This window comes from Maylandia zebra, linkage group LG6, assembly GCF_041146795.1.
Source record: "Maylandia zebra isolate NMK-2024a linkage group LG6, Mzebra_GT3a, whole genome shotgun sequence".
Taxonomy (NCBI): Eukaryota; Metazoa; Chordata; class Actinopteri; order Cichliformes; family Cichlidae; genus Maylandia; species Maylandia zebra.
In genome coordinates this window covers 18,250,677-18,266,452 of record NC_135172.1, presented here as the reverse complement: position 1 = coordinate 18,266,452, position 15,776 = coordinate 18,250,677, and the positions used below count along the sequence as shown (strand labels likewise).

At 43.6% G+C, this 15,776-nt stretch overlaps 1 protein-coding gene across 6 annotated transcripts in view; it reads right to left on the bottom strand.

Annotated features, from left to right (window-relative positions):
• The window catches only part of LOC101483181 (LIM and calponin homology domains-containing protein 1), a 31,240-nt gene extending 15,885 nt beyond the window's left edge, over positions 1–15,355 (bottom strand). For 2 of the 6 annotated variants that reach the window (XM_004549288.6, XM_004549289.6), the window contains exons 1-12: positions 14,910–15,355; positions 5,589–5,659; positions 5,411–5,480; positions 5,215–5,321; positions 5,096–5,126; positions 4,889–4,999; positions 4,294–4,421; positions 3,606–3,676; positions 1,870–2,071; positions 1,513–1,713; positions 749–1,057; positions 311–580 (exon numbers count right to left, since the gene is read on the bottom strand). In XM_004549288.6, the coding sequence (XP_004549345.3) occupies positions 311–580; positions 749–1,057; positions 1,513–1,713; positions 1,870–2,071; positions 3,606–3,676; positions 4,294–4,421; positions 4,889–4,999; positions 5,096–5,126; positions 5,215–5,321; positions 5,411–5,480; positions 5,589–5,659; positions 14,910–15,020 (1,682 nt within the window). In that variant the 5' untranslated portion in view covers positions 15,021–15,355. The remainder of the gene's footprint in view (positions 1–310; positions 581–748; positions 1,058–1,512; positions 1,714–1,869; positions 2,072–3,605; positions 3,677–4,293; positions 4,422–4,888; positions 5,000–5,095; positions 5,127–5,214; positions 5,322–5,410; positions 5,481–5,588; positions 5,660–14,909) is intronic. The other 4 variants (XM_076884803.1, XM_004549291.6, XM_004549290.4 and 1 more) reach the window with 3 other exon arrangements.
• Between the last annotated feature and the right edge of the window lie 421 nt (positions 15,356–15,776).

Sequence of the window (15,776 nt, the reverse complement as noted above, 5' to 3'; positions counted from 1 at the left end):
CATTTCCAATTAAAACACCAGACGTGATACTCTTCTGTGTCACACCCTGCTGGGGGGTTTAAAGTGGCTGACACAAACTGAATCTATATTGCTTCAGCTAAAAAAAGGAATTAAACACTTCTTTATATGAGAACTGCTTACCAATAAATAGTTTGATGATCTGATGAAGACTAAAATAAAACAAGAAACACACCCACCCACACCACCCATTCTCTTGTCACCTCTTAAAGATCACACACTTTGCATACAGCAGCATTTACATGCATTGTCTTGCGTGTTTGCTGAAACAGACTGTGTGTGTTTTGGGCACCTTGGTTCACTCATCCTGAGTCTCTCCCACTTCTGCATATCTGCCTGGCTCATGGAGGAAGACACAAAGCTGACCGGGCCGTCCCTGTGAGGGAGGGGCCTACTCTGAGCCCGTCTACGAGCCAGGTCGTCCTTCTGCTTATTAGGCATCGCTTTAACCTTCCCCTCGTGTCCCTCGTCCTCCTCATCCTCCTCCTCCTCGTGGCAAGAGGGAGAGTTTAGGAAGGGGTTGTCTTTGCGTGTAATGATGTCAGCAACCGCCTCCTTCTCACTGTCCAACCACAGAGCCAGTACAGCAGCATCACACGGCACACATCAAAGTGGAGCGCAACACATCAAACCACAAGTGACCGCAACAGGCAAAGAAACAAAGAGTGAGAAGAACGTTTAGAGGTGAGCGAGAGGAAATGGAGTCAAAACAACACCACGCTTTGCTAACCTGATCTCCTTCTCCTGAAGCATTTGCTGCGAGGCTCGTCTGATGCCCTCCCAGCGCTCTCTGTCTTTATCGGTACATAATGGAGGAGGGATGAACTGGTGCACTTTGGGTGCGACTGTGCCACGATGAGCTCGCCTGGACGCCAAGTCATCCTTCCGGACATCTGGAACTTTCCGCACTGCTGCTTCCTCTTCCCCGTCAGAGGGGGAATCCCACGCAGACTTCTGGGAGCTCAAAAAGTCGTTATCACGGCGGAGGATGATGTTCGGAGATGGTGACCTCGGTTCCTTTTCCTCCGTTTCGGGAGGGCTGGGGTTAGAGACGGGGTAGTGCAGCGAGGCAGTTTCAGAGGATAGTAATGTGCGGGTTTTGATTGACATGCGCCCAAACGGTTGTTAGTCCAGGTCAGTAGTCAGATGTGTCTTTATGTGTTTTAGAAACATGACACAACCACACAGAATTCCCGTCAGCTGAAACCTCTATCACAACACAAAGTGACATGGCTTAACTGCTCCTATATGTCTCTTCTCCATAAAACCAGCAATGACAAATCAGTTAGTTCACAGTCACAACAGACATCAGTGGGCTATCACACAAACATTCTCCTTAAAGCAGCAAGACAGTTACAGGCAGACAGCATCACTAAGCCAAAGGTTCATCCAGAGCACCTGTTTCTACCATCAGAAGTTCATGTTAGTGCATGTAAACAAAACCGTTTCTCCACCACAGCAGAGGCAGGAGTTGTCATGCCCATCCTCCCTGACCTGCTGTAGCGAACGACAGCAGGAAGAACTTTAATTCCTGCCTTCTCCAGCTTCTGCATCCTCCTCTGCTCCAACACTTCCTGGGTGACCACTTCCTCTTCCTGTTTTTCCCCATTGTTCTCAGGTGCCCAAGTGACAGTCTTGGAGGTTTTGTGGAGGAGTGTAATTTTTTTGCATTGATCTGCAGTAGCTTGAGGCTGACTGAGGAATGGCAGGAAGATTAAAAAAAGCACATTTGTGTTTTTTGTGCTTTTACCTCTTTTTTCACCTCGGTTTTTGTTTTTCCACAGTGACACTTGTATTGCTTTGGAAATCATTTAAAGCCAAATAATTTATTTTTAATATGTTGCTCATTACCTCCGCTGCTCTCTCTCTTCCGTATGTGGTTTTCGCCGTGGAGTTGGGACGTAGGAGGTGGCGTTGGTTCGGTTAGGAAGAAACTGGTTAAAGGGGACAGAACTTCTTGCTTCTTTGCTGGAAGTCCTTCTGGCCAACATGTCATCCTTCCGCACATCTGGCTTCCTGTTGGGGGCATCGGCCTCCGAGTCGCTGCCTCGCCCTGGGCAACAAAGAGCAACAGAGCATTACAGAGAAAATAATGCTGAAGGTCGTGCAGTTACTTCAAATTAGGCCTTCGATATAACACATAGAGACATACAGGACCCAGTTTTCACTGACACTGAGATGCAATCTGTAGTTGACTCTTATCAGGAGAAGAGAAACGACATTTAAATGCAGCCAATACATTTTAAAGGCCACTTCAGTTCCTCCTGGTAGCTTAAAAAAGACTCATCAGATTCTTACATAGCAGGAGTTTGCCTCCCAGACTGCAATCTAAGATGTGGTTAATGTTGTTAAAAGGATGTATCAACGCAAACCATCTTTTCCTAAACTTGCCCGAGCAGAGCTATTTCTCAAATCTAACCAAACTGCAACTGAAAACTGAAAATAACATCAAAGAAAGGAACGCCTTCTGCCTCAAAGCCCTGACAGCAAATATCTCCCACTAGCCCAACCAGCCTTCATTCACAAAAAGTGACTGAAGGCAGTGACAATCCCCTTTGGCATGAATCCTGTTTATCAACAAGTTCGACAGGCTCCAGATAACTAATTTGCACATTAACAACCACAATAAGTGCAGGATCAAGATAATGAGATTAGTACCAATTATTTATACCAGGTGCGAACACCCACGGATGAGATGTCATTACCCAGCTGAAGCACTCAGACACAGATCACATGGTAATCTTTTGTGTAAATGTTCTTTCTAAATGTTGCCAAAGAAACAGTAACACCATATTTTTTTATTACTTGTGACATGATCATTATAGATACTTTTAAGCATTTTATCAATTTATAGCAACATCACAAAGTCCTTTCTACTCCTACCTCCATGACCTAAAGGAAATGTAGGGAATAAGGCTATTTGTGGTTTGGGGGTAGTGTTTTTCTTGTAACCCTGCTGAGCATACGGTACATTATAGTGTCGACATAAAAGACACAAACAGGATGTCTGTGATACCCCCTCCCTCCATCACACACACACACACACACACACACACACACACACACACACACACACACACACACACACACACACACACACACACACACACACACACACACACACACACACACACACACGGCGTGTGACAGGCAGGATGTTAACCTCAGCCTGTGTCTTTTCACAGGTCCAAACCTCTAGAGACTGCTACTGAGACCAACAGCTGCTGCATCTGGGATCCAAAACACACACATACATGCACGCACACACACACACACACACACTGTGATATTCAGCTGTTGCCCTCAGCCAGTCTGACCAGTTGCACTATATGAAGGTTAAACAACCAACATGCTGTCGAACAGCAGTGAGTCTAATTCTGGACGAGCAGATTTGTATTTAAAGGAATGCTGTAGTTGAGTATTTGGGTATCTACACTTTTGCAGTTTTCCTTTGAGAGTCATTTGGGAGCTTTGCAGGCCACCAGCTTAACAACAAAGGCTTGACACAGTAGAAGTGGTGAGAAGCAAACAGCTCTCTGAAAATATAAAAACAGGATCCACTTCAGAGGCATTTCATCAGAACTGACCGTCGCTGTTTCCTCGATTCACGACGTCGGGAGAAGGGCTGTGCTGCGAGCGTGAGCCAAAGGAATCCAGACTGGCAAGAACAAAAGGACACATACCAGAATACATTAGACATGATGTAACTGAAGTCACTGATGGGACACTTGTTTGAACACAAATGGAGGTCAAAAGCTGTGCAATTCAGGGTAGACCAGGGGTGTCAAACATAAGGCTTGGGGCCCAGAGTTGGCCTGGCAAAGATAAAAGCAGTGCAGTGCTCTCTTCTGATACACTCTAAAATCAGAACAAAAACTGTGTGCCGGATGCTTCATGGCATGGGTTTCTGCGGGCTGAGCAGCTCTTGTAGGTGTGATGTGTAGATGGACCATTACTTTTGTCCATATTTAGATCCATGCCCCCACCTCCATTTAAAAATAAGGTGTGAACACCTGGTGGGAAGGGAACCCGTTCTTTCTCTGTGACATCATACAGAACAAAGCGAAAAACTCTGTATGAATGTCGACAGCAGTCTGAAACCTGAGCCTCGCAGCCCCCACTGACCTTTTTATTATAAACTTTGGCCATGCCTAATATAAGCATCTGCCATCGTTAGGAAATTAGGAATAGCATAATAGGTCCATTTTAAATACCCTTGTGCCTGCAACAGCAAATTATACAGCATGTTCAGGAGTGTTGACAGATGTGTCTCACCTGTCTAGGGAGTTGTCTCGAGTGTGCCGTGGCGGAGAAAGGGACTCACTCCTCTCAGAGTCCCAGCAGTCATAACCGCTGTCTCTAACATTGCGCTTCTGTGAACTGTCCCCTCCTTCCTCGCTCTCCTGCACACACATCAGGTTAAGTAAATTAAGTAAGTAAAATTGTATTTGTATTTGTAAAGCTAAAACATAAAAACAAAAATCAACCAAAAGCATGTTTAAAAAGATGAGTTTTTAGCTGTTTTTAAAAGACACCACTGAGTCCACAGATCTCAAATTAATGGTATCTCAGGTTAATATGCAGTCGACTGTGTGAAGCAGGAGCAATGCATGATGAAGCTCAGTTATGGGTCGTCAAGTCTAAGAAGCAAAAACTAGAAAAGGGTATTTTATTTAAACAGACTTGATTCAATGGAGTCCACAGATCCAGTCTGAACAATTTTTCATATCCTGTCTGCAGGTGTTGTTGTGTAACAAAAACAAACCCGTCTCCTGTTTCCCATCTCGGACACCCCAACAAAGACAGGAAACTAACAGGTCCATCCCCCACACCATCTGCCATTTCTGTACCTCGCTGTGATTTCACTCACCAACTTCATCTGAGCAAGAAGCCCCTCGAACTCCTTGAGGTTTAGAGTAGGCCCACTATAGGAAGCACAGCCACTGGCAGCTTTCCCCAACCAGTACACTGTGTTCAGCACCTGAGAGACACAGCCACAGGGGTTTAGGGTATATCTATAAATGCCAAACAGACTAATACTCAAGCTAACGAAAGAAAAAAAATGGTAACAACTCACATTCTTTAGTTTGCGGTTGCAGTCTGAGTCCCTAACAAGAGAGAAGAATATTACTATTGCATGTTACTCTGCTACTGTAAAAAAACACAAACCACACATTTGCACATTCACTCATTTACTTGAGGTTAGCTCGTATGGAAGTGTCCTGCAGGTCCCCTGGGTCAAACAGCTGGGCGCCCTTCAGGCCCAACTCCTCGCAGCCACGCAGAAAGACTGACAGGTTATCCTGGAGGAGACAGCAACAGCCGGTCAGTTCATCACTTGAACAGGGGTGATTTACAGAGATCAGTGTCGCACTGGAGAGTGTTTCCTTACCAGCCCGGCGATGGGGGTGGGCAGCCTGTTGATCTTCTTGACGAGTCCTGGTTTGATCGCACTTAGGAGCCTGTGTAGAGGAGGAGAGGCCGAGATTTATTAAGTCTTATGGGAGTTTGTGCATGTTGGTGATGCTTGAGACATCAAAAAGTGATATGAAGTGAGGTCACAGGCTTACTCGCATAACAGGATGCCGTTCTCCAACGCACTGCGGAAGTCCTTGTCTCCAAAGCTCTTCCCGGTTACAGCCTGTGGAAGAAGGACAGGAAAACACAGATGTAAAGGTGGTGGATGGGGACACAGAGTGCAGCTCTTTGCATAAAATGGGTGAATATTTCTTTAAAATATCACAGAATAAATAAAACACCTGTGGATTCTTCTGTATGATCAGTTAAAACAGGCCAAAACTCATCAACATGTTCTATTTACAACATTATATAACACAGAAAAAGAGACTGGTATTCTATTACTGTTGGTAGAATTAATCAGCAAATATTTTTCAGCTCTTTAGTTAGAATAAACAAGCACTGATTAGCATTAAGATGCTAATGTGAATGATATCTCTGCTTTACCACCACTTGTCAGATCAGATCACAATCTGGTCTTTCTTCAGCCCACACATAAACCCTGTGTAATGAGGCGGCTTGTTACCACCCGCTTATTCAAGAAATTGTCTCTGGAGGCTAACCGGTGTCTTAGGGAGTGTTTCAAGTGCCCAGACTGGAGTGTGCTGCTGGAGTCACAGGATAACAACATAGATGTGGACAATGACAGCAGGATGGACACCATCAGGGACTACATTAGCTTTTGTAGGCATGCTGTGGCTCCAGTTAGAAACATGTGGCTGCTTTCCCAATAAATAAATAAATCCTGGATCATGAAAAAGCTCCTTAACTAGAAAAAAAGCAGGCATTCGAAGAGGAGGACAAGGAGAAGCTCAGGTGTCTGGAGTGGGAACTGAAGAGAAGCCTGAAGCAGCCAAAGGAAAGTGGTCCTGTAATAGTGGAAAACATCCTCTCTCAAACCGGCGCTCAGAGTATATTGACCGGTTGAGAAAAATATATGACCTTAACCTACCAAATTATAAAGACCCTGGAGTGTCTGGCCCTCCCCCTCTTGAGTCTAGGCTTCGTGTCCAGGACCCCTCCAGTTTTTGTCACCAGGACCACATTGTACACAGTCCTTTACCTGCTGCACAGGACCTACACACACCTAGAGAGCCAGGATGCATGTGAGAATCTAGTGTATTGATTTCTCTAGTGTTTTGGACAAACTCCAGCCTCTCATATTGGAGGGGTTGGGTGTGGATCCCTTCCTGATGTCCTGGGTAACAAACTGTTAGTATGACCTCAGTTCGTCAGGCTGGTCAACTGTGTTTCTGGGACGGTGAGGTGTGATACAGCGGGCGCACAGTGGCCTGTTTTAGCACCATTCATGTTAACACTATAAACAGCGGACTTTAAATACATGCAAAAATACTGTGATGACACAGTTATTGTGACATGAATCAGTAGTGGACAAGAGCACTAATACAGGAACCTTGGTGAGGCCTTCAGGGACTGATGCAGTGGGAGCTGCCTCCCACTTAACACAACTAAAACCAAGGAGATGGTGATTGATTTCAGTAGAGCTAGAGCATCCCATCTGCCAGTCTCCATACAAGGCAAGGACAGGTCCTATTGGATGGCAAGTTGGACTGGTTGCTGAACACCAATGCTCTCTACAGGAAGAGACAGAGCCGCCTCTTCCTCCCACTGAGACGCCTGGATAAGCTGGTGGAAAAAGCCAACTCTCTGCTTGGCAGAAGGCTGGACTCACTTTTTTACAAGTGCTCTTTAAATGATCATAACTCTCATTCAAATGGTTTCATAAAGAAGAGAACACAAGCTTTACATGAATATTTGGTTTATCATGGTAGCACAAGGCATTCATAAGATAACGCTATCTGAACACAGACAGAAAAAATCAGCTCCACGTAGATTTTATCATGCACGAGTCACAATACCATGTTCTTCAACTGTTTTGGGCTAGAGAGAAAATTTAAATGGCTCCTGAATGATGAGGATTGTTTTGTAAATTTGCAGCAAAATTGATAAAATATGTCCATTAGGCCTGTATGAAACTGTGGTGAAGAAACTGAAACCTATAATGGACAACAGTGGACACTCTGGGAAGTGAAGCCACCTAAAACATCATCTCACACTCATACACATTCTGCCTCCTGCATCAACCTGGATGGACTGCACCTCCTGTTTTTACCACAATTTCTTAAATTATTTTACACATCTAATCCTTTTATGGTTATGACTGGAAGGATGATTGTTTCTTTAAAATGAGCTCCTAGGTATTTGAATTTCCCCTTGGCGATAAATAACATAGTTCTCTGTCTAAGAAAGATATCACCTGGCGGTTCTTCCATCATTATTTGCAGCCCATATGTGAAGCATTTACTCACAGGACACATGCTTACACAGGCCCTGGATTTGTGCCTTTCTATTTTCCTGACAGAGGAACCTGCTCCTTCCCTGCTCACCCTTCCCCCAGCATTTTTTCATCAGCTGAAACCAAATTAGAATGACGCCACGTCGCTGACACACTGCTCAGTGTCCTCTTTCAATTTTATCCAAAATGTTCCCATATGCCGCAGCGATAACCTCAATCCTCTAACCTAGGCTCTGATTTGGACTCTATCCTGTAGGAGAGGAGAGAATCAGGAAAACCAGAGGTGATTTACCGCCCTCACACCAATGCACCCGCACGCCATGCTTTCAGGAGCAGTTGTGTAACCAGAGGCCAAAGATGAATGAAAGAGAAGAGACCAATGCTGTTTAGACATTTAATCCAGATTAGTAGAGATTACAGTTAGCACCCAAACCGTTAAATGCAGGCCCACACTCTCTGATTCTGCTTTTCACATATACAGACTGGTGGCAAATTACAGGATACATACCAGATTAAAGTTGATCACTGAGAATACATTTGAATTTATTGGCCGGCACCACTAATTAACCTAACCCTACAAAGTACATATACAAGTACGTTGGGTTGTGGGAGTATGCTAGAGTACCCACGCAGACATAGAGAGAACATACAAACTCCATTTACAATGTATTATATTAAAAAAAGAGAGAAATTGAAATAAAATACAACATATTTTATTTCAATTTCTCTTTTTTAGTTCCACTGCACATATTGTTCTTGAAGAAGAGCACACACAAGCACAGTGCATCTGTAGCTATGAAAACAATATCACTTTTCTTTATTGTTACGTAAGTGATGAACAGATGTTTCCCACTGGCATCCACTTCTTTTTCTTGTCTTTCATCACTCTGTGTGTCACTCTCTTACACTCACCCACCCACAGAGAAACACATACATAAAGCTTATATTTCTATCTTTGTGAGGCCCCTCATTCACACACAACATCTCCTAGCTAAGTTCTAAACTCTAATTCTAAACTGACCCTTGAAGAAAAAAGTGTTAACATGAAAGCAGCTCTTTGAAGATACATCAGGAAGAGAGGAGCAGTCTCTCCTCAGTACAGGGTTTTAAATGCAGGCTGGTATTCGTTAGGTGTTTTAAAGACTGTAAAACATTTAGAGCACAGCCATGTATAATTTACTCTCAGAGTAGAGTACTGTATTTAGGGGAGAGCAGGACTACTGTTTGTGTTTTGTATAGTTCATGTGTGCGTGTGTGTGTGTGTTTGTGGAGGAGACAGCAAACAGACAGTGGGTGGGAGGTGGAGGTGGTTAATGATTGGTTATGTGAGCTGAAACTGAAATAAATGCAGCGATTAAACACAGTGACTAATGTAAGTGTGCATGTTTTTGATAGAGAGCTCAAAAATATTGAAGCAGAAGAGAAAAGAGAAGATGCCAAAAGAAGAACTGGGGCTTTATGTATTGTATGTATTCATGTTAGCTACAAAAACCCAAGCCAAAGGCCTCGGAGGTATTTCAGCGCCAGTAACAGTAATTCGACCCTCGCTCATAGTGGATCGCTCTGCTCACCCTGCGTGAATGGCAGCAGCAGCTACCACTTAAACCCTGAGGTGTGTGTGTGTGTGTATGCGCAGATGGGTAGGGGAGGTGCAGAAGTAGGCCAAAGTACCCTTTATTTTAACAACTGAAAAGATGGAAAGAATGAGAGAGCAGACACATAGGAAGCAGAGGAGGAGAAAAATATCATGTGCTGTAATCCATTTAGGTGGTAAAAGACAGGGTTTCACAGGTCAAGACTAAACATGATGACAATTTGGGGCCACTTTGCTAAAGATGCAACTGTCAGGAAACCTCCTGAGTTAAATCTACATATTATTTTCTTTCCAAATATAAATGTTCTGTAATCTTGTGAACCCCCCAATTTATGTTAAATACAAATTCAGAGGCACTTCATTATGTAATTCCAGTATTACTTAATAAATGATTAGGAAGTGTCAGACCAATATTACACCCAAGCTTATATTCTGTGTTTAACATCCATCCATCCAACCATCCATATTTTAATGAGGTGATGCTTTTCTTTGTGAAAATAGACCCAATACAAATTGAATATATCAACTTATAATGAAAGAATTTTCAATTTTCCCACAAGATCCAAACCATGTAGCCAGTAATGAGAAATCAGGGTCATAGAGGAGCTGGAGTCTATCCTATCTGCCATAGGGCCCCTGGACAGATCCCCAGTCTGTCACAGGAACAGAGAGACAGCCAATTTAGAATCACCAATTAACCTACTAAACTCCACAGATGGTGGATTTAAACCCAGGACCTTGTTGCTATGAGGCAACAGAGTTAACCATAGCACCACCATGCTGCCCCTCTTTGTTCTTTGGTTAATTATACTATGTACTATACCAATGAAAAAAAGAAATCTATGTAGATTCCTTTGCCCCTCAGCCTCCTGGCAGATATACCTGTGGCATCAATTTCAAAATCCTACGTCACCTCATTCATGAGTTCACAAGATTTTCAGAAAATTTGACCTCTGACCTTGAGATCAGCAGGATTAGAATACATCTGAAATTTCTAGAAGATATCCCTATGTTATCAATTTGAAACTCCAACACAACTCATTCTGAAGTTATCGTATTCACAAACTTAGGTGTCCATACTGGTTACCCACCCACCCAGCAGGGTAACAACAATAAAAAAACGTTATCCATCCGTTTTTTAAAGTATGCAAACCAAGAGATAAATCGGCCATTGACATTAGCAAATGTCATCTTATTTGCCGGCTGATCTCTGTCAACCATGCTGGTGCCATCCAGTATTGAAGCTTCCAAAAACATATTTAGACATTTTTGATAACTTAATTTACATTTTACTGTACTTTGTAGATAAACAATAGCTGTGTTCACTACATAGACCCACATCTTAAAATTTTATCACATGGTCAACAAGAATAATACTTGTTTAAATATTTCACTAAAAATATGGTTGTGTGTAGATTTTGATGTGCTTTGAACCTTAAACTGTAGTACTGTTTCATGCACAAGAGACTAATACCACATTACCACATCCAGTCACAATTTGGTTTTTGTGCGTGTTGTGTAAAACATGAGAGTGACTTTCCATAAACCAAAGAAACCTCTGCTAACAACGAGCCTGTGCGAGTATTTTGAAATTCTTTCATTCCCCATCTGATGCATGGAAAATCCATGAATCCATGCTCTCACACTCTCCCGTGCAAGCCCGGCTGGCTGTCTGAGACTATCAGCGTTAATCTGACTTGGACAGCTGTGACATCTGGCACACACACGCGCACACACACTTATTCAGGCATACACATTCTTCAGTTTATTCCCCATGCATCTGACTCTATCTCTTGCTATGTGGTATATGCTGATGAAAGCAGAGGCTCACGTTTGTCTCTGAGGTTCAAGTTGAGTTTAACCTGCTCAGCAGCTGAGACTGTGTGTATGAGCCCTGTGACACTCCTGCCTTGTCTTGTCTATAAACAGATAGAAAGGCCCTGTCGGTGCCAGCTGAATTTCCTGCTCGGGTCATTTGATGATATATAGCCTACTGCCCCCACTGGAAAGAGTGACACCTGAGAGCCTGCCCGTGTTATGTTCCCATAGTGACCGGTGTCACCCGACCGGGGCGTGTCCGAGGAGTGTGCAAGGCTGTCAGGAGTATCATGCATAGCTGATTGGCATGCGTGAGTGTGCATACACTTTGCATAGTTTACAGACATGGCAGACAGGCACTGAACAAGTTGCAGGGAGTGTTTGGTGGCATGGTCATCTCTGAATCCCCATCCCCACCTGTGAGAGTGTAAAAATACCCCACCAGAAATAGGTTGAGCCTGAGCAGCCTGAAAATAACTGGAGTATTAGGAGGCAGGAAGACGACAAAGCGAGAGGAACACTGAGCAAAGACGCAGGAGAGATTAAGATTAAGAGGTGGGCATTAACCTAGACTAGACTGTGCCTGCTGCTGAGGGAAAAGCTAACACAGTCCACAGTGTAGGGTCAAAAACTATCAGGTGCTGAAGCTGTATATGTAGTTATGAAAGTGGCAGATGGTCCCAAAAAAAACAAAGAGGACTCAGCCAACTGCAGAAGGGCTTAAAAATGACTTTTATCTCCAAGATTTAGAGTGTTAGATAAATCTGAAAGTTGAAGACCTATTTTCTTCTCAATAAAGACACAGTACTGTGTTTTAAATTCTCATCTCAGTACTTTGAATATACTGCTGTCTTTACAAGTTTGGAGGCAACACAACAATGCATATGTAAAGTTATTTATCTAATGCTTATTAAATGATGATACAAGTCACAATAAATGGAGTGCATATAAATAAAGCACACACAGCCTGAAATACAATGATGAATACTCCAAGTTATGGATAAAGCTTTCAAACTTTTTAAACATGAACAAGTAACAAATCTGGAACTCAACAAATCTGAGCTCATCTATGAATTATCTTTAAAACAAATCCATTATTCTCATGTTGACAACAACCAGAAGTACCCCATTATCACTAATGCAGCTAACGGACCGTCAGTCCTTTTACTCTTCTATCCTGTTAATCATTATGCAACCCAATGGGGTCCTGACCTCCAGATTAGGAGCCACTGTTACACTGAGTGCACTGGCTGGTTGTTTAATCTCTGATTGGATTTCAGTCTTATCTGTATGCACTCATTAAAGGCCTGTTCACTTAACTGTTTGGCTATGAAGCTTTCCTGAATCCAGCTTCTCCTCGACAAAAACACGAGTATTATTCAGTATTAGGTGTGCTTTCTTGTATAGATGTAACCCTTTGTAGCCTCGACGTCAGGACTGTCATTAAAAGAGGACAAGTACTACTGAGGACAAAATAGATGTAGAGCTTGCTGTGCTTCAAATTTGGTCGAGCTTCAGCTTTGCTGCAGTTTTTCACATCTCATTGATGACAGGACACTGAGACTTACTCTATATTAAAATTCAACCAAGTGTGAGCTCCAGTGCTGTGAAAAAGTAATTGCCGCTGTCTAACTGCAAAAGGGTGACTCGAGTAAATACAAAATGCATTTTTTAAATGATTGAGGGAAAACAGCTATCCTAATTGCCCCCTCAGCCTAATAACTGGTTCTGTCACCCTTGGATGCAAGAACTGCAATCAAGCACTTGTGATAACTGGCTGCGAGTCTTTCACACCACCGTGGAGGAATTTTGGCTCACTGTTCTTTGCAGAATTGTTTTAATTCACCTACACTGGATGGTTTTCAAGCATACCCAAGTCCTACTTTGATGAAGCTTCCTCCAAAAACCTTCATTTTATTTATTTATTTATTTTTTTGAAGCCACTCAGAGAAGGACTTGCTGGTGCATTTGGTTATTACCTATCATGTTCTTTTCATGAAATACTGTCAGTTTAATGCAGATGTAACAGGACTTAAAGCTTCCCAAAACTTTTGTGTTAGACTACAGAATATTTTTTGTCTCTGGGTTCATCAACATGTTTTGTTTTGGGGTTTGTTTGTTTTTTTAAATAAATGGGAGCCTTTGTGTTCTTTATGGTCAGTAGTGGGTTTCTCCTTTTTTTTTCTCCATTTTTGTCCTGACTCTTTCTTATTCTTGAATCGTGAACTCTGACCTTAACTGAGGCAAGTGAGGCCAGCAGTTCTTTAGATGTTGTTGAGGGTTCTTTGTGACCTCCTGAATGAATCATCAATATGCTCTTGGAGTAATGTTGTGAGGCTGGTCACTCCTGGGAGGGGTTCACCACTGTTCCAAGTTTTCTCCATTTGTGAATAATGGATCTCACTGTGCTTCACCGGAGTCCCAAAGCCTTAGAAATGGCTTTGGGACTCTTTCCAGACTGATATATGTCAATGACTTTGTTTCACAGCTGTTCTTGAGTTTCTTTAAATCGTGAGTTTGTTGAGATCCTTCAGTTCCTTTAGTTTGCTACCTGTCTTTATTAGACAGGTTCTATCTAAGTGATTCAACAGGTGTGACAGTAATCAGGCCTGGCAGTGACTAGTGAAATTGTACTCAGCTTTCAAAAAAATGTGATTAATTACAGTTAATTCTTGATTTAACAAGAGGGACAGTTATGATTTCATATAGAGGTATCTCATAGATTTTTCTTTTCCCCTAAAAAATTAAATCATAATTTTAAAGATGCATTTTGTATTTACATCTCTTCTAAGTAGGACCAGGTAGGAAACAAAGTTAAACATTTTAAGGGGCTTTATCCATAACAGCATCCTGTTCTCTCTCTACCAGAGCCTGTGGCAAACTGGCTAATGTACAGGACAGCCAGCACAGTCTGTGGGAGTCTTGTGAAAACACAGCATGGTGTGAGGCTAAAGCCAAAACTTAACATTAAAAAAAAATAAAAATAGTCATTTTGAAGCAGCTCCAGTCCTTTATCTCCTCTATCTGAAATGCTGGCTGGCAGGTAGCTGAGCCGCTCTGGAGGTATAAAATAGGTCATAAGGCAGCAGCTCCGCGGGCAAACCGTGATTCACCGCTCAGGCTGATGGAAGGAGGCACTGTATCCGAGCAGATGATGGTGGAAGCGATGCAGCAAATGATAATCTCATCCGATGCGATCAACCGTGGGTACAGTGAAGCATCTCGTGCGTGAACACTGGCCCGGTTTCATAACCATGGCAACCGGAATCCCCTCGCGCCTCAAAAAGGGGGGCGTTTCTCCTCCTAGCAAGTAGAAAACAGGCTCTCCATCGTCCCTACACAAACAGACACTCTGCGAGCTTTTACTTCATGATGACGGTTTATTTTCGAGCCCGAGCGGCGTTTAAAGTCCCTACAGAGCAGGTGTTGGCGTTCAGTGTCATTAGGACGACGACACAGGTGAAAACTTTTCACACGCACAGTGGCTGTTGTCCCACACGGACACCGCATCGTCCCCCTCCTCCCAAACAGGTGACGCCTGGGGTGATTATTTATATCCCCGCTCACAGCGTGTGGCTATATGACCCGTTTATGTCCCCGGTGTGCAATAGCAGCAGGCCTCTGAGCCCCCCTCTCCTCACTTACCTCTATCCATTTCTGAGCCTCCCGACAGGCTGGTTCGGGATGGTGCTGCTCCAGCGGCTCCTGCTCCCGCGGGGCATTCGGTGAATCTCCAGAGGCACCGGGGCTAGCCATCTCCGGACAGGCCGAGACCAAAGCCGGACGATACGGTGATACGTGATATGTGATAAGCCTCCCTTCAGATGGTCTGTGTCCGGAGCCCGTTATGTTCGTCCTCGCGCGCTTCCCCCGCAACTCCGCGCTCTGTCACGGCGGGTCCTCTCGTGCTCCGCGCGAGCTCTGCGCAGACTGTGGCGCAGAGACAGACAAGCGGCTCCTCGCGAAACGCGAACCAGGCGCTAAAAATAATGACTCTTTTCCGCCGAACTGCGCGAGGCTTCTGTCCTCGGCCCCCGCCGCGCGTTTCGAGAAACGTGAACGCGCAGGCAGGAATCTCTGCGGGGGAGGTCGAGATAGATAGGAGAGATGCAGAGAGAGAGAGTGATGAGGGAGGTGGGGGCTGTTCGAAGGTGACCCATAATGTGTTTGAAGGGGACTGGTCATACCTGAGCACAGGTAGACTGTAGGCTTTAAAATGTGAAGCAAAGAGCACCATAGAAATGTAAAACTGCAGTATTTAAATCACAGGCAGGTAAAGTCAGCGTGTTTTTTATTCACGAAATCAGATTTGTTTGGTATGAATCTCCAAAGCATGATATAATCAAGATACAATACCTATATCACAGCTGATAAGTCTTTAGTTTAGTAATGTGACAATACTGAAGTCTGTCCCATAATTAATGACATGACATCATGTATACGTTAAAAAAAAAAAAAAAAAAAAAAAAAAGCACTAAAACGATTGGGGGGGGGGGGGGGGGGGTGCAGGGT